At 48.9% G+C, this 19,035-nt stretch overlaps 1 protein-coding gene across 1 annotated transcript in view; it reads left to right on the top strand.

Moving 5' to 3' along the window:
• The window catches only part of RPS6KB1 (ribosomal protein S6 kinase B1), a 51,599-nt gene that overhangs the window by 5,611 nt on the left and 26,953 nt on the right, over positions 1-19,035 (top strand). The window contains exons 2-6 of the mRNA XM_044286297.1: positions 174-220; positions 9,635-9,755; positions 11,684-11,752; positions 12,486-12,633; positions 13,385-13,442. Coding sequence (XP_044142232.1) covers positions 174-220; positions 9,635-9,755; positions 11,684-11,752; positions 12,486-12,633; positions 13,385-13,442 — 443 coding nt within the window. The remainder of the gene's footprint in view (positions 1-173; positions 221-9,634; positions 9,756-11,683; positions 11,753-12,485; positions 12,634-13,384; positions 13,443-19,035) is intronic.

The following is a 19,035-nucleotide window of genomic DNA, read 5'->3' as shown; positions in this document are numbered from 1 at the left end:
CATTTGGCCTAATGCTACATTTACCGGTACCTCATACCACTGAATTTAAAACCTGCAATTACAGAATGGCTCACTCAGCAGCGGGCTGCTCCTCCACCCAGCAACGCTGAAACCTGGCACAGAACGTGAATTGTAGATGATGATGCATTGATTGTACTTTCTTTCTTTTACAGAGCAACATAAATGAATTCATGGATCATGGTGGCATGCCTTATGAGATGTAAGTCTGGCACTGACTTTGAAAGTAGTCTAAAATTACTTTATTCTGGCTTGCTTGTTCTTAATGTGATTTCTTCAACCCATAAACGTGCGGGAAAGTACTGGCCCTCACTGTAATGCCGTAGCCTTGTTGGTTACTGGCATTATAGTGATTGGCTGGCCGGAACGCGTCATTGGGTGCTATATATGGCATGTGGTTCGGCTCAGTCTTAGTCAGGGTGAGCTGCAGGAGAAGGGACAGATAGTGTAGGGACAGGAATTGTTTAGTGTTGAAAGGTTTTAGAGACCCAAAAGTCCTTTTAAGAACTATGGTTTTATCTGCCTGCAATATATATATATATATATATATATATATATATATATATATATATATATATATATATATATATATATATATATATATATATATATATATATATATTTAGCGCAACCTGCTCTAAATTGCGTGAAATAGTTTGGCTGCTGCTGACAGTAACACAGCCTCTGCTACATCTGTTACATTTGCGCATCCTAAAGATCTGTGACATTCATTGTAATTTTTTCTTAGACGCTGGTGACAGCGACATTACCTGCGCTTAGGGTTGGGCAATAAACTGGTATTAACAATATACCGCGGTATTAAGAAATGGCGATATCGCCACTTAATTACCGCAGTACTTTAGTGACATCATAGGGGCAGACACACGTCACAGTGCTGAATTCCTCTAAAACGCCGGGACAGTGGAGAAGGAGAGTCCATCCCCACTGTGATCCGGCTGCCGCTGCGCCACCATTGAGAAGGTAATAGTAAGGAGGAGGGGAGGGGCTGTGGCCCCTGCGCCGCCAATGATAATTACCCTCAATACAAATATAGACTGCGGGTACCGGCCGTATCACATACCCGGCACCTGGTCTCAATGACAGGAAGCGGCGATCCTGCGAATCAAGGCAATTTACCCCTCAAATGCGACACCCGAGGGGTTAATTGGCACAGTTCGGTGGGATCCCTGTCATTGAGGCCACGTGCCGGCTGTGTGATGTAGCTGGCACCCGCAGTCTATATTTGTATTATGGGGTTAATTACATTCATTGGTGGCGCAGTGCGCCCCCCTCCCCCCATACCCCAGTATTGTAAATTATAATCATTGGCGCAGTGGCCACAGGGTCCCCTCCCCTCTTCATTGGTGGTGCAGAGATAGCTTCTGATCGGAGCCCCAGCAGTGTAATCTCAGGGCTCTGATTGGTTACCATGGCAGCCAGGATGCTACTGAAGCCATCCATGGCTGCCATGGTAATCTCCCTGCTGCCGTGTGAACAGGGCAGCAGGGACAATGTGAGATCCTATGCACCCTAATAGATCTCTATTAGGGTGCATAGGACAAAGGATGAAAAGATCCCAGGTTCTAGTCCCCATAAGGGGGCAAATAGTTATTATATAAAAAGTAAAAAACAAAACATTAAAATTTTAAATCACCCCCTTTCCCAATTTGCATTAAAAAAAATTAAGAAGGTATCACCACATCCGAAAAAGTCTTGTCAGTATTAAAGTATTGAAAAATATCTTATGCTGTGAACGCCATAACAGAAAAAAAAGTTCAAAAACACACAATTTTAAATTTTTGGAGTTTCCTTCTTCCCTAAAAAATAGGACAAGGACTGTTCTATTATGGGCTGCACGTTCCATAAATTGCGGAATGCACGCTTTTTTTTGGCATTTAAATTTTCTTTTGCATGGTATAGAGTATTGCATTACTTTTTTATGAGACCGAAATTTAATAAAAATTTTGGTTGTGTGACAACCCTAGTCACGGGGGTATAAGTCCTTTAGGTCACAAATAAATAGCATCTAGTGGCTGTAAACCACCAGAGCCAGAAACCGGCGCTGAATAACGGTTGCTGTGCTCTGGGGGCTGCTGCACAGAGAGGTTGGGGCTGAGAACAGTCGCTGCGCTCTGGGGGCTGCTGCACACAGAGGTTGGGGCTGAGAACAGTCGCTGCGCTCTGGGGGCTGCGGTAATATGGCTGTAGTGTGTAGGGACTAAGACCCATATAGGAAGCGCTAGTCTTTAGTAAATGACCCCCAATGTTTTATTTGACTGAAAGGCATCTTTATGATGCCAAGGTGCCCTTTCTGGCAATGGGCACACTCTGAACAACCCACTTATCAGGGTTTTCCGCTAGGATGTTCCATTTTCTGTGGGAGCGGTGAAGATGGCTGATCGCTACTATCTCCAGCACTCCCAAAGAGAATGAAAGGAGCAGCAGGGGGCACGGCCGCTCCATCACATTTATCGCCATATATATCGTTATCACGATAAATTTCTTTATATCGTTATCGTGGGAATATTTTTGATATCGCCCCAACCCTGCCTGCGCTACATCTCCTGTGTAACGTTTGCACATCCCAAATATCTGTGAGATTCAGTGTAATTTACTTGCGCGTACACTTACAAAACCTGCGCTACTGTAAGTGTGACATACTTGCAAGCATATATACCATTTAATATGCTCAAGACGAGCAGTGGCACTGGCCGCGGTGAAACTGTAGATAATGCTTCCAGTCGGTTAAGCACCACCCTGTCTTCCACAAAGTCCAGTCTGAGTAGCCAAGAGTCTGGTCAACATAATCCTCACCCTGATCCTCCTTCCTCCCACCATGAAGAGTCTTGGCAAACAAGTGATCCCACACTCTGATCTTCTGAGGAGCTGTTTTCATCGCCATTCCATGATTTGGGCCTCTCGCCAAGCCCGCTTGAAGAGGGTACATGAAGAGATCTTGTGCACTGATTCCCAAACTCTTGAGCATCCACAGTCAGAAGAAGATGATGTGGGAAACGGCAATTAGTGTTTCACGAGGTGGATCATGATGATGAGACACAGTTGCCAATAAGTCAACGGCAATTAGTGTCTCAAGAGGTTCATGATGAGGATGATACACAGTTGTCAATAGCTGAGGTTGTTGTTAGGTCAACAAGTCAGGAGGATGAGCAGAGTGAGGAAGAGGAGGTGGTGGACGATGAAATCACTGACCCAACCTGGGAAGGTGGCAGGACGGCAGTACAGAGGAGGAAGGATCCGTAGGACCGCAACAGGCTGAAAGAGGCAGTGGGGTGGCAAAAGGGAGAAGGCGGGCCACACCAAACAGGCCCACAACTGTTCCCCGGAGCACCCCTTTGCAGCAATCTCCCTTGCCAAGGGGTAGGTGGTCCGCAGTCTGGCGCTTTTTTGAGGAAAATGCGGACGATAAAAGAATTGTCATTTGCAACCTGTGCCATACCAAAATGAGCAGGGGCATAAACACTAGCAACCTCACCACCACCAGCTTGATCCGCCACATGGCATCAAAGCACTGTAATTGGTGGGCCAAACGCCTGGGTCCACAATCTGTGTCTGCGGGTCACACCACTGCCTCCTCTTTCCCTGTGTTACGTGCTGGCCAATCCCCTGTACAAGACGCAGGCCCGGATGCCTCCCACCATGCACCTGGACTTCCGCAAGCACCATCATCTACCACATCCACTTCTGTGTCCCAGCGCAGTGTACAGATGTCCATACCCCAGGCCTTTTAACGAAAGCGCAAATACCCAGCCACCCACCCGCAGGCCATGGCACTAAATGCGCACCTTTCCAAATAGCTGGCCCTGGAAATGTTGCCATTTAGGCTTGTGGACACTGAGACTTACGCAGCCTGAGAACAGCGGGCGTCCCTCGTTACCCAGCCCTTAGCAGCAAGTGTTTTTCCCGGTGTGCCGTCCCCACCTTACTCCAGCATGTGTCCCGTAACATCACCCGTGCCCTGACCAATGCAGTTATTGGGAAGGTCCACTTAACGACTGACACATGGACAAGTCACAAGTGCTTTTGGCCAGGGATGCTACATTTCCCTGACTGCACACTGGGTGAACTTTGTGGAGGCCTGGAGTGAGTCGTACCCTGGGATGGCACAGATGCTACTGACTCCAAGTATTGCGGGCCCTACTTCCAATAGGATTTCTGCCACTACCTACATTAGTGGCTGCAACCCATCCTTCTCCTCCTCTGAGTTCTCATCTTGTAGCGGCAACAGGCTGTGCAGAAACTAATTTGCTTAGGTGACAAACGGCACACCGCTGCAGAGCTATGGCAGGGTATAAGGGACCAGACTGAGCTGTGGCTCTCGCCACTCATCCTACAACCAGGCATGGTTGTGTCTGATAATGGCTGTAACTTGGTGGCGGCTTTGGAGCTCTGCAAGCTCACACACACCCATACAGGTCCTTCTCAAAAAATTTGCATATTGTGATGAAGTTCATTATTTTCTGTAATGTACTGATAAACATTAGACTTTCATATATTTTAGATTCATTACACACAACTGAAGTAGTTCAAGCCTTTTATTGTTTTAATATTGATGATTTTGGCATACAGCTCATGAAAACCCAAAATTCCTATCTAAAAATATTAGCATATTTCATCCGACCAATAAAAGAAAAGTGTTTTTAATACAAAAAACGTCAACCTTCAAATAATTATGTTCAGTTATGCACTCAATACTTGGTCGGGAATCCTTTTGCAGAAATGACTGCTTCAATGTGGCGTGGCATGGAGGCAATCAGCCTGTGGCACTGCTGAGGTGTTATGGAGGCCCAGGATGCTTCGATAGCGGCCTTAAGCTCATCCAGAGTGTTGGTTCTTGCGTCTCTCAACTTTCTCTTCCCAATATCCCACAGATTCTCTATGGGGTTCAGGTCAGGAGAGTTGGCAGGCCAATTGAGCACAGTAATACCATGGTCAGTAAACCATTTACCAGTGGTTTTGGCACTGTGAGCAGGTGCCAGGTCGTGCTGAAAAATGAAATCTTCATCTCTATAAAGCTTTTCAGCAGATGGAAGCATGAAGTGCTCCAAAATCTCCTAATAGCTAGCTGCATTGACCCTGCCCTTGATAAAACACAGTGCACCAACACCAGCAGCTGACATGGCACCCAGACCATCACTGACTGTGGGTACTTGACACTGGACTTCAGGCATTTTGGTATTTCCCTCTCCCCAGTCTTCCTCCAGACTCTGGCACCTTGATTTCCGAATGACATGCAACAGTCCAGTGCTGCTTCTCTGTAGCCCAGGTCAGGCGCTTCTGCCGCTGTTTCTGGTTCAAAAGTGGCTTGACCTGGGGAATGCGGCATCTGTAGCCCATTTCCTGCACACGCCTGTACACGGTGGCTCTGGATGTTTCTACTCCAGACTCAGTCCACTGCTTCCGCAGGTCCCCCAAGGTCTGGAATCGGTCCTTCTCCACAATCTCTTCCTCAGGGTCCGGTCACCTCTTCTCGTTGTGCAGCGTTTTCTGCCACACTTTTTTCTTCCCACAGACTTCCCACTGAGGTGCCTTGATATAGCACTCTGGGAACAGCCTATTCGTTCAGAAATTTCTTTCTGTGTCTTACCCTCTTGCTTGAGGGTGTCAATGATGGCCTTATGGACAGCAGTCAGGTCGGCAGTCTTACCCATGATTGCGGTTTTGAGTAATGAACCAGGCTGGGAGTTTTTAAAAGCCTCAGGAATCTTTTGCAGGTGTTTAGAGTAAATTAGTTGATTCAGATGATTAGGTTAATAGCTCGTTTAGAGAACCTTTTCATGATATGCTAATTTTTTTAGATAGGAATTTGGGGTTTTCATGAGCTGTATGCCAAAATCATCAATATTAAAACAATAAAAGGCTTGAACTACTTCAGTTGTGTGTAATGAATCTAAAATATATGAAAGTCTAATGTTTATCAGTACATTACAGAAAATAATGAACTTTATCACAATATGCAAATTTTTTGAGAAGGACCTGTACAATGCCTATTCCACGTGTTCAACTTGGTGGTTAACCGGTTTCTCAAAACCTACCCCAGTTTGCCTGAGCTACTGGTGAAGGTGCGCCGTGTGTATGCCCATTTCTGAAAGTCATCTACAGCTGCCGCAGGTCTGGCAATGCTGCAGCAGCAATTGCCAGCTCACCGACTGTTGTGCGACGTGAGCACGTGCTGGAACTCAACGTTCTACATGTTGGCCAGGCTTTGTGAGCAGCAGAGGGCAGTAGTGGGATACCAGCTGCAACATGGCCATCGCCTTTCCAGTCAGCTGCCTCTCTTCACAAGCGATGAGTGGGCATGGATGTCTGACCTCTGTGAGGTTTTACGCAACTTTGAGGAATCAACACAGATGGTGAGCGGCGATGCCGCAATTATCAGCGTAACCATCCCACTTCTGTGTCTACTAAAACGCTTGCTGCTCACAATGAAGGCGGCGCTTTGCATGTGGAAGAGGGGGAAATGGAGGAAGACAGTACACAGGGTAATAGCCAGACCACCCTCAGAGGAGCAGGAGAGGGTTGCCTCTGCTACAGAGGGTAGTACCCATAGCAGGTTTATTCCATCTGTTCAGCGTGGATGGGCAGAAGAGGAGGAAAAGGATGAGGAGATTGAGAATCATCCTCCTGGTGAGGACGGCGAAGTCTTGTCTGTGCACACATGGCTGACTTTGTTAGGCTGCCTTTCCTGTGACCCTCGTGCTATGCACATTTTAGACAACACGGATTACTGGGTTTTCTCGACCCCCCCCGCTACAAAGATAACTTCTCATCTCTCATTCCTCTGGTGGAGAGGACGAGCAAAATGGTGCAATACTAGAAGGTCCTTGTGGAAAAATTGCGCCAAAAATTTCCAGCTGGCGGCAGAGTACGTAGTTCCTTTGGCAACCGAGGAGGGGGGACGAGGGGAACACACAGCAGTTCCAACAGACGCAGGGCAACACTCTCTCCAAGGCCTGGGACAGTTTCATGACACCCTGCCAGCACCCTCACCCTGATGCACGGCCTAGTGTCACAAGAAGAGAAAAGTTTTGGAAGATGGTGAAGGAGTACGTAGCAGACCGTTACTGCGTCCTCAATGATCATTCTGTGCCTTACAACTATTGGGTGTCCAAGCTGGGCACGTGGAACGAACTGGCGCTCTACGCCTTGGAGGTGCTGGCCTGCCCTGCCGCCAGCAGTTTTGTCAGAGCGGGTATTTGGTGCTGCTGGGGGCATAACTGATAAGCGCATCCGCCTGTCAACTGAAAATGTTGACCGGTTGACTCTTATAAAAATGAACAAAGCCTGGATTGCCCTGACTTCTCTACTCCACCAGAGGAAAGTGGCTTTAAAGGGGTTGTCCGGGTTCAGAGCTGAACCCGGACATACCCTTATTTTCACCCCGGCAGCCCTCCTGAGCCTGGCATCGGAGCATCTCATGCTCCGATGCGCTCCCGTGCCCTGCGCTAGATCGCGCAGGGCACAGGCGCTTGTGTTTTCAATAACACACTGCCGGGCGGTAACTTCCGCCCAGCAGTGTGTTCGGTGACGTCACCGGCTCTGAGGGGCGGGCTTTAGCTCTGCCCTAGCCGTTTTACTGGCTAGGGCAGAGCCAAATCCCGCCCATCAGTGCCGGTGACGTCACCGGGCTGCCTGTCAGCCCCATAGAGAGCCCGGTATGTCACCGGAACTCAGAAAAATGCCTTTGCCCTGCGCGATTTAGCGCAGGGCAAAGGAGAGCATCGGAGCATGAACTGCTCCGATGCTCATGTCAGGGGGGCTGCCGGGGTGAAAATGGAGGGATGTCCAGGTTCAGCTCTGAACCTGGACAACCCCTTTAATAAGGCATTTTAAATATGGCTTTTATGGTGTATTGAATACACTGTATTCCCATGCACCCCTTCCACCACTTAAAAGGGTATATGGTTCAGTATCCCTTTTCTCGTCCTCCTCCTCCATCATATCAACATGCTTATTAGGCTGCCCTTGCTCGCTAATGTTTTAGAGGGTCAGCTCAGCAGCAGACCCTCGCCCATAATGTTTTAGATGGTCAGATCAGCAGCAGGCCCTTGCTCCAAATGTTTTTGAGGGTCACCAGCAGGCCATCAATCATAATTTTTCAAGGCTGTGTATGATGCCCTCATTTGTGTAACAAAGGGTGTATTGGAGTGCCAGTTCCTTGGAATTTTTGGCAGCCCTTTCCCTTAGTGCATAGGCTTTGAGTGTAGGAGGCCCACTACCTTAACAATTGTACCACAATGTGAATGAGGCCCTCCTTTATGTGATGTACAGCTTGTATTGGAGTGCCTCTTACTTGTAATTTTTGGTAGCAATTACACTTTATATACAAGTAAATATACAGGAAAGAATGTTTCCTAACAATTTTTCCTCTAAAATCGATTTTATCTTCGGTTTTGTGCGCATTGTCAGTCTGTAGAAGTGGCTTACTACTCGGACAACATCGTTACCAGCAGCGACCTGCGAGTCCAAGATGCATCCAGACATCCTCCCCATGCTGTTCCTTAACCATCTCGTTTCCATCAATTTCTGACTTTTTCATGTGAACCAGACACCCTCCCCTCTTCAGAGCAGGGGGTGCCTGGTTTAATGCCTGGGTTCTCCCATTGACATCCATTGTTCTGTAGAGCACCCTAGCATCCCAAATTGTTTTACTCGAACACCCGAGCACTTTGGTGCACGATCAACAATACCGGTCACCTCTCCTGACATGTCTGTGTTAGTAACCACCTGTTCTCTCTATAATATAACTATTCCAGAGCATCTATTATGACTCTGTTGTACCATTTGCTTAATATTCCTTTTATGAAGTAATGTATTGCCTGCAGTTTGCAGTGATGGTACAGCTGGGTGTTACCAGTTGGGGGGGGGTCAATGCTGCCAGTGTCAGACTGTGCAGGAACACCCCTCCTCCAATCTGATAATGCCCACCTAGACTTTAATTGTAAACTGCAGGCAATTGTCATAACTTCTAGCAGGAATAATAAAGGAGCCTGAAATAAAGAATAGTGTAGTACTTAGCAGATTCTGTGCTTCCACTGTGGTTCTCCTGGCCAGGCTCGTTTTAACTAACTCTTCAGGGCAATGCTGAGGTCAATGATTGGCTGCAGTGGTCATGTGTTGTCGACATGAAGTCGCTGATGAAACCTGGTAAATAAAGCCCTACTGAGAGAACTGAAGTGGCTGCACTGGATCCGCTAGGTAATTACTGTTCTTCATTGCAGTCTAATCCTGTATGTAGTCCGGTTTCTTATTGAAACTGGACAACCCCTTTTAAGGAAAGAGAGATTTGGAAGCAACTTAACTGTAAGTCCTAGAATGTGTTAGTGTTATGGCAGTTTAGGGGTGGATTCATACTCGTGATTGTATTACTTCGGTCAGTGGCAGCTACCCTTTTACTCAAACCCAGTATTTTTCGCTGTCAGTTGGATCCATTAAATTAACTGCCAATGTGTCCCCTTAAAATGGCGGTGTCAATTTAGGAACCGGTAGTTGGGAGTTGCAGTATAGCTTTGTACATTTACATAATAAAGTAATAACTACATAATTCATAATGTTCCCCATTAATAAGGTGTGATTTATTTCTTTTTTTTACATTTAGTGGCATGGAGCACTGTGAAAAGTTTGAGATTTCCGAGACTAGTGTGAATAAGGGACCGGAAAAGATCAGGCCAGAGTGTTTTGAGCTTCTTCGCGTTCTTGGAAAAGGTGGTTATGGGAAGGTAAGACATAGCTATTTCATACAGTTTTACTTCAGTTGTATTTGCCTGTTTTCCTCCAGTCCCATGAAGATGAATGGTGTAACAATGTGCACACTCCATCTGCCACTCCACTCATTTTGTGGGGCCCTACAAGGTACATGGTCCCCATTCTCTTGATCTAATATTTATCCCCTATTCTTAATGGAGTGGCAGTGTGTCTGCCCAACCTGCTGCCCCATTCATTTTGTGGGGGACCTGGTGAGTATGGTTCCCCCCCTTCTTCTGATGGTGTTCTAGAGGTTGGTCACAATCTAATAGTTAACCCATATCCTGTTACTCTAACCGGGATACCAGATTAAGGTTTCACAGGCACAAATAATTATCTTAATTGGGTTTCAAATGTTACATATGTAAAGACTGAAGTGCTATTGTCACTTCCCTCTCCCTTCCAATCTGTTACTTTGAAGAAGACTCCTGGTTTTGTACAGTTGCATTGGAAGTTTTGCCATCCAGCATGCACTCTCATCTCCTTATGTTGTCTTCTGGAGGAGGACCCCAGTGTTAAGGCTCGTTCACATCACCGTGACTTTTTTGTGGTCCTCAAATTGCAGATCCGCAAATAACGAATGCAGTCTATGTGCCTTCTGTAATTTGTGGAACAGAACAGGAGGCCCATTATAGGAATGCCTATTGTCCACAAGAATAGGACAGGACTCGGATACGCAGAAAACGGCCCGTATACGGAATGCAAAATAAGTTTGTGTGAACGAGCCCTTAATTGAATAGGGCTGCACTTTGTTTTGCTTCATTGGCAAACCCGCAAGAGAAATCTAAGCATCAGTCTTGGATTTCTGCCTCATATCTCCTTGTAAATACTATATCGGATTTGCCATAGGCAAATCTGAGACATGTGACTAAACCCTAAGCTGCATACATTGGTATCCTGTGTAGACAATCCTAGATAAACAGCCAGGGCTCCATGGTACATTTTAGAAGAGGGATTTGTGCTGCTGATATAAGTGGCTAGCTTTCTGTCACTCAATGGGAACTGATATAATGTACTAGCTTTCTGTCACTCAATGGGAACTTTATTGTTCACATCCAGGGCCTGAAAATCCTACACACAGTGTCGTCGCCCCCCCCCCCTCCCCCCCAAAAAAAAAAAAAAAAAACATCTGGTCTAAGACATATTTGTCTGGTGGCTGCTAACATGTATGTCCTGTGTCAGAACAGAAGTGACACGTGTGGGAGCAGGGATGGGCAAGTACCGTGTAGCCATCTCTGGGTCTCATAAATCGGCAGAATTGAGGTCTCTTGTGGGTCTGCATGGCCATGCATGAGAGCAGCTATCCTCAGAGTAGTCTGTTTCAGCAACTCGCATAGACTACAATGGAGAGAGCTGCATGCATGGTTCCTATCTTCCTGGAGTGTGAACAGAGAAGGGGACCCCTTATGTGCTGGTTCTGCTTCCAGGCTTCCCTGCTATCAGATTGGCATGTACTTTTCATATACGGTAAATGTATTCAATGTTGAAACCCATTTAACTTTTATTGCAATCCCGAAACTTCATTTGCTGCAGTAATACTTTTCACCACACCGTTCTTTTTGTGACAACGTCAGCTATGTTCACACCAGCCCAGTGACATTCTGCTAACATGCAATCCATGGTGCTGTGTTGACTTCTTCATACAATGGAAGCAAGGTGTGTCCAGTGAACCCCATTAACTTACAGTTGGGTTTAGTGGCATTCTGTCAGCAAGAATACTGCTGCGTCATGTACTATTCCTGTTGTCAAAAGTGACCGTCTCCTGAACGGGGGGCTGTTTGTGCCTATGTGGACAGGTTGTTGCAGAAAAACCAGTGGGTAGTCTGCCTCTGACATCTGTCAATATAATAAATCTTGTCATTGAATTCCTAGTGTGTGGATAAAAAGTGTATCTTTTGTGCAGGTATTTCAAGTACGCAAAGTACTAGGAGCTCATACTGGGAAAATATTTGCCATGAAAGTACTCAAAAAGGTACGTTATGCATCTTTACACACATTTGCAAATGGTGCAACACATGATGTTAAATCAGTTTTCTTTTAGCTTGTCAGAGTAAAGCTTCCCTTTTTATCAGTCTATTCGGAATTGGATTGCAAGCTGTTTCCGGCCATATTTCTGCCATCTGTCTCTTGCTGAATCCTATTTCCTTTGCCTGCCCCTCCAGGGGCGTCAGCTCAGTACAATTGTTTATAGAACCTGCATTTAGTAAATTGGAAGGACAGAGGGGGGAGTAGGAGGGAATACAAGTCTGTATTGTTCCCAGTGCATTCATTTATGAAGATATGCCCTGCTGCCTCCTCCCTTTATGAGCTAGAATCAAGGAGTTGTACTGTTCTTTAACACTTGTCACTGTTATATACATGAATGTCAACGGCCATTCATCTGGCTGTAAAGCGTAGTCTGTGCCCCCCCCCCCCCCGGGACATTTTATCTATAGCCCCTCAGTACCAGCATATGTTTCCTGTGGATAAAATGTCTGTTCATTAGGACCCAGAATTTCTCTGTTTTAGGTTTAAGTTCAGATAGACCTTTTTCATAGCAGTTCAGCATTTTTGTTTAAGAAAATGCATATCCTCAGAAAAGTAACTTAGTAATTTTTTTTTTTTCCTCCAAGTAAATATGCTTTGTTTTCTGTACTAATCCTATGTAATCCTTTATAATATTGAATTTTTCATTGGGATTTATGTGTTGCCTTATTTTCTCCTAGGCTATGATTGTGAGAAATGCAAAAGACACAGCACATACAAAAGCAGAACGTAATATCCTAGAAGAAGTGAAACACCCTTTTATTGTGGACTTAATTTATGCCTTTCAAACTGGTGGAAAACTCTACCTCATTCTGGAGTATCTTAGCGGTCAGTCACCTCATGCAACTGCAGCCATTTCATTTCACAATCCATTGTGCACAGCCTCTTAAAGTGAACCTGTCACCTCCAACAAACATCCCAAGCCGGCAGCAGTACCTTAGAGCAGCCAGCAGTATGTTTGTAACAGTAATTTTCTTCCTGCAGGCAGATGAAGCAAAAGCTGTAAAAACGTTCTTTAATCCCCTGCCGGCGCGCTTCTCTAGTCAGGCTTGAATTCGCTGTGATTGACAGCGATTATGCAGAGAGTTCGGCAAAGCCAGCCAAACTACCAGCTGTCAGTCCCAGCGAAGGGGCAGGGAAGGGGGGCGCAGTTACCTTGACTTGAAGCAAGGAGGCCGCTGCCTCCGTGACTTCAAGCCTGACTAGAGAAGTGCGCCGGCAGGGGATTAAAGAACGTTTTTACAGCTTTTGCTTCATCTGCCTGCAGGAAGAAAATGATTGTTACAAACACACTGCTGGCTACTCTAAGGTACTGCTGCCGGCTTGGGATGTTTATTGGAGGTCACAGGTTCCCTTTTTGAAACACAATGTCAGAGAAAACCGATTTGTCCCCATTGACTTGCATTGTGGGCCATGACGTCTTGCTCCACATCCCAGGACGGAAAGCAAACCGTTGCATGCTGCGGTTTGCTCTCCAGTATGAGAACGGAATGCATTTTGGAGCATTCTTTTCTGTTCAGTTACTTTTACATTTTACATCTTCAGTTTCTCAACTGTTTTCTTTTGTATTTTTGTTTAGGTGGAGAACTCTTCATGCAGTTGGAGCGTGAAGGGATATTTATGGAAGATACTGCCTGGTGAGTAAATTCAATTTTTCTGTCAGTCCCTGAAAACTTTTAAAATGAAGCAACCATAAAGCGCTTCCTTATTCTACCCCATTAAGTCAGTGTTGACCAATTTCCTTTCATCCATCATTTAATTCAAGTGAAGTGTAGCAATTGATTTTGTTATAAGCGTATTGTTAAGATATAATTCAGAGTTAGGCTGTGCTGAAGGTGAACTGCAGATACAACTGCAGCAGTGAAGGCCATCATTCTGCCAATTAGGATAGACCATCAGTGGAAATTCTACAAAGTGTACTCTTGTGAGATCAAGGCCTCACACACACGTAGTTCACTGTAGCTCTGTATACCGATGCGCCTCATGGTAAAATATCTCAGAAATATGGCATGCAGTGCATTTGTTAAGAATCGGAGAGAAAAAAAACCTCTGCCTATATTAAAATGAGACAGTTCAGGTAGGGGTGGGCGATATGACCACGGAGCGGTAGTGAAGATTGGTTACCATGGCAGCCAGGAGTCACGCTACTGAAGTCCTGGCTGCCATGGTATGTTAGTAAGCAGCATTATACTCGCGTGTGCCGTGGCCACCGGTCGCTCCCTCTTCTGTCTGTGCGGCGCACAGACCTATGAGTAGAAGGAGCGCCCGGCGGCCACGGCACACGTGAGTATAAAGCTGTTCACTAACATACCATGGCAGCCAGGTCTTCAGTAGTGTCCTGGCTGCCATGGTAACCGATCGGAGCCCCAGCATTACACTGCTGGGACTCCGATCGGAACTGGCCACTGCCACCAATGATTAATACTGGAGAGGGAGGGGGGTGGGTTTGAGTTACCAGAGGGGGCTGATAAGAGGGAGAGGCTGGGGGGTGGATCAGGGCCTGGGGGGCACATTAGAGGCTGGCTGCCATGGTCAGCTCCCTGCTGTTGTGTGCACAAAGCACAGGCCAGCAGGGAGAGTGTAAAGTCCTATTCACCCTAATAGAGCTATATTAGGGTGAATATGACAAGGGTTCTAGCCCTTAAGGAGGCTAATAATTATTAAGTAAAAAAAACAAACAAAAAAAATTAACCCCTCAAATATAGAAAACAATATATATATTGCACATGCTTAAAATTATATCGCAATATAGATTTTAGGCCATATCGCCCACCCCTAAGTTGAGGTACAATAACGCCCCTTGCACCTCTAGGTTCCCAAAAGTATACGAGAGTTTTTAAAACCTAACACATTTTGACACAGTTTAATCATCTTACTTGAACCTGAACTTACATCAGTAGGTTTTGAATTTCTTCCTTTAAAGGGAACCTGTTACCTGGATTTCTCGCCCATTTTCCTTGGGGGACACAGACCTTGGGTATAGCTCAGCTCCCTAGGAGGCGTGACACTAAGTAAAACTGTTAAGCCCCTCCTCCATCAGCTATACCCTCAGCCTGGAGATAGAGGCTACCAGTTTTAGCTTAGTGTCCAAGGAGGCAAGACACTCCCTGCTACTGCAGGGCTGTTTTCTCCTTGATATTTTATTTTTCTAATTTTGTTATTTTACTTTTTCCTAGGGATACCAGAGACGCATGGACCTCTCTGCTCTCCCGGGGTTGAGCTGCGCCAGTGCCAATTTATCTGCACTGCTGCCTCCCCCACAGAAGCAATAGGAGGATCTGGGCAGCAATGGCTCCCCTACATCCCGCCAGCTAGGGGGTCGCCCGCACGTCAAGCCCCTCTACCAGCTTCCTGCCACTGCGGTGCCAGTGGCTGAAGGGGCGACCCTGCTGGAAGGAACTGAGGGTGAAGACGTCGTTCGGTGAGATGGCTATTCCAGCCCATACCCCGTCCCTATTTGCAGCACCTACCCCTCTGGGTAAGGGGGGCACCCGTGGTCGCTTATTCTGAGCGCTCAAGCAGACCCTCCCCAGCTCCCCTCAGGTTATCCTCAGCAGGGGGGCCGCCTTCCTCCACGCCGTTCCCCCCACGCTGCTTTCTTCAGCCCGGCATTCTCTCTCCCTCTCTCCCTTCCCGCCGCCGCCCGCTCCGTTCCGATCGGGGGGCGGGGCTTATGCCCGACATGGGCAGATCGCGGCGGAGCTTGTTTCTCGGCGAAACAGGGGACTTGGTGGCAGAGGGTCACCCACCTGGGCAAATCGCCGCACTCCAGGGGCCTGCGGGCCCTTTATTTTCTGGCATTTGGCTTCTTCTTATCCCTGAGAGCATTTTCGGCAGCAGGGGGCGTGGCTTACGCGCGCGTCCTGTTGGGGGCGGAGCAAGCGCTGGAGGGGGCGGAGCTTGTTTTCCCCGCGATTCTGCTGAGACTTCCCGCGCTTCCTCACTCCTGACAGGAAGCTGAGACACGGTGGGGGACTCTAAACTCCTGTGTACATCGCTCGGCTTCTGTGGGCGCTATCTGCTGGCTCACTGTTGTTGCTGCTCTCTGCTGCTGCTGATCTGCTCCATCTCTACTCCTGACGTTCTTCTGAGGCACTGGTAGGACAGTTAACCCTCTCCTAACCCTCCTGGTCATAGCTGCTATAACCCTTTGTGGTCTCTGTATTAGAGTACAACCACCTTTCAGCATGTCAGATCCCACGGGTGCCCCCAAACCCTGGTACCATGCCTGTACCGCCTGTAAGGAACTTTTTCCGCGTGGACAATCTGAGCCGCATTGCCTTGCATGTCAGGCCCCGATGCAGGGCCCGCTTCCCGCTGCGACCCCCGGTGCCTCTGAACCCCCTGACTGGGCTAGGTCTCTGTCTCAGGCAGTGGAAAGCCTTACACACGTAGTGGGCCGTCTCGTGGATAGACCGCCTCTCCCGCAGGCTGCCACAATCCCTGTCGCACCCGCTGGGACTACCGTTTCTGCCGCCCCCACTGGTTCCCTGCCTCCCAGCGAATCTTCCAGGGCCCGGCATACTCAGAAACGTTCAAGGGTTGAGCGCACATCTTCTCCAGATGCTTCGCTCTCTCCGCCATGCGTGCGAGCTCAGTCGAGTCTATCCTCTCAAAGGGATACGCTTTCTGAGGGAGAACTGGCGGATTCGGACGTGGACATGGACTCAGAGCTTCCGTCCAAATTGGCGTCCGCGGTGGGGCATCTTATCGCTAGCATCCGTGATACCTTTCAGATACACGATGACCCCCCCAGCTCCGAACAGGCCGGCGTGTCCTTTCTCCGCCCCAGACAGGCCTCCAAGGTTTTTCCCATACACGCTGATTTTTCTTCTGTGGTATCCAAGGCTTGGACCCGGCCTAACGTCCGCTTTATTACACCCAAAAAGCTGGACATTTGCTATCCCTTTCCAGTGGATTCTGTGACCACGTGGACATCCCCGCCTAAGGTTGATCCTCCCGTGGCTCGCCTGTCCAAAAGCACTACTATTCCGGTACAGGACGGATCTTCCCTCCAGTCTGTTGAGGACCGTCGTACGGAATCCCTCTCCAAGGCCATATTTACTGCCTCTGGTTCGGCCCTTAGACCGGTCTTTGCCTCCGCCTGGGTTGGTAAAGCGGTCTCTGAATGGGGTTTGCAACTGGAACGGGAGTTAGGGTCGGACGTCCCTGTTCAGGACCTCCGCTCCTTAGCCCAACTAATTGTTCAGGCCGGAAAATTCGTCTGTGAGGCCTCCCTTGATGCGGGTGCCCTCATTGCCCGTTCCTCTGCCCTGGCAGTTTCTGTCAGGAGGGAACTCTGGCTGAAGGTTTGGGCGGCGGACGCCGCTTCCAAACGCTCTTTGGCCGGCCTACCATTTACGGGTTCCCGCCTGTTCGGGACCCGTCTGGACGAACTTATATCAGAGGCCACGGGTGGGAAGAGTACTCTCCTCCCCCAGTCCAGGCCAAAGGGCGCCCCCCGTGGTCGCGCTGGTTCGTCCCGGTTTCGGTCCTTTCGCAAGACCACCGGGTCTAGACCCGCGGCCAGTTCTTCTTCCTCTGGCCCAGCCCAAGATAGGCGCAAGAAGCCGTTTTTTCGGACGCAACCTACCTGGCGCAAGTCCCAGCCTGCACGGGCTCCCACAGGCCAGCAGCCCTCTGCCTGAAGGTGCGCCCCCACCCACCCGGGTGGGGGGCCGCCTTCTCCTGTTCAGGAACGTATGGCGGGCCCACATCTCAGACGCATGGGCGCTCGAGATTGTATCTTGCGGATACAAGATCGAATTTGCGTCCATTCCGCCAGACCGTTTCTTCCGATCCCGTCCTCCGCGGGATCCCGTACGAGCGGCCGCCTTCTTCGCGGCTATTCGCTCTCTAATGGACAAGGGTGTCGTCGCCCCCGTGCCTCCGACGGAAAGGTTCAGGGGGTTCTACTCGAACCTCTTTGTGGTTCCCAAGAAGGAAGGCTCAGTGCGACCGATCTTGGACCTAAAACGCCTGAACCGTTTTCTCCGACTACAGAGATTCCGGATGGAGTCTCTCAGGTCCGCAGTGGCCTCCCTGGAAAGAGGGGATTTCATGGTTTCGATCGACATTCAGGATGCATACCTCCACGTTCCGGTTGCTCCATGTCATCACCGCTTCCTGCGCTTCGCGGTGGGGGACGATCACTTCCAATTCGTCGCCCTTCCCTTTGGTCTGGCGACGGCTCCTCGGGTGTTCACCAAGGTCCTGGCCCCTGTCTTGGCCCTTCTACGTTCAAGAAGTGTTTTTCTTCTCCCATACTTGGACGACATCCTGGTCAAGGCACCCTCCTTCTCTCAGGCATCCGGCAGTGTGGACCTCACCCTGGAGACCCTGACGCGGTTCGGTTGGGTTATCAACCACCCAAAGTCTTCCCTTATCCCCTCCAGACGGCTGATCTTCCTGGGGATGCTCCTGGATACAGAGTTGGCGGAGGTCCGCCTCCCGTCGGACAAGCGTCTGGCCCTTCGCGGGTCGGTTCACAGTCTCCTCCGTCATCGCCGCCCTTCCCTCAGATCCAGCATGCGGTTGTTGGGAAAGATGGTTGCCTGTTTCGAAGCGGTGCCGTTCGCACAATTCCGATCCCGCACCTTTCAGAGGGCAATTCTGTCGGCCTGGGACAAATCACCGGGGAGTCTGGACAGGACCTTTCTTCTGCCTCCCCTGGCTCGGGCTTCCCTCAGCTGGTGGTTGCATATCCCTCTAAGGGGGAAGTCCTTCCTCCCACTGAACTGGCTGGTGATTACCACCGATGCCAGCTTACGGGGGTGGGGGGGGGGTTTTCCCTCCCCGGTCCGTCCAGGGCGTTTGGTCTCTATCGGAGTCCAGACTTCCAATCAATATTCTGGAACTGAGGGCGATTTTTCTGTCCCTCAGACACTGGACCCATCTACTGAAGGGCCACCCTGTTCGGATCCAATCGGACAATGCCACGGCTGTGGCATACATAAACCATCAGGGAGGCACTCGCAGCGATGCAAGAGGTGACCCTCATTCTCCTCTGGGCGGAGACGCACGTGCCGGCCTTATCTGCGATTTACATCCCGGGGGTGGACAACTGGGCGGCGGATTTCCTCAGCCGGTCCACCATCGACCCGGGAGAATGGTCCCTGCACCCAGAGGTGTTCGAAGCCCTTTGTCTTCGCTGGGGTCGCCCCGACGTGGACCTCATGGCTTCCAAATTCAACCACAAGGTCCCCCTATACCTGGCCAGGGCACGGGACC

Source organism: Bufo gargarizans, chromosome 3 (assembly GCF_014858855.1).
Source record: "Bufo gargarizans isolate SCDJY-AF-19 chromosome 3, ASM1485885v1, whole genome shotgun sequence".
Taxonomy (NCBI): domain Eukaryota; kingdom Metazoa; phylum Chordata; class Amphibia; order Anura; family Bufonidae; genus Bufo; species Bufo gargarizans.
Note: the sequence above shows the minus strand (reverse complement) of the source record. Positions and strands in the feature narration are given on the sequence as shown.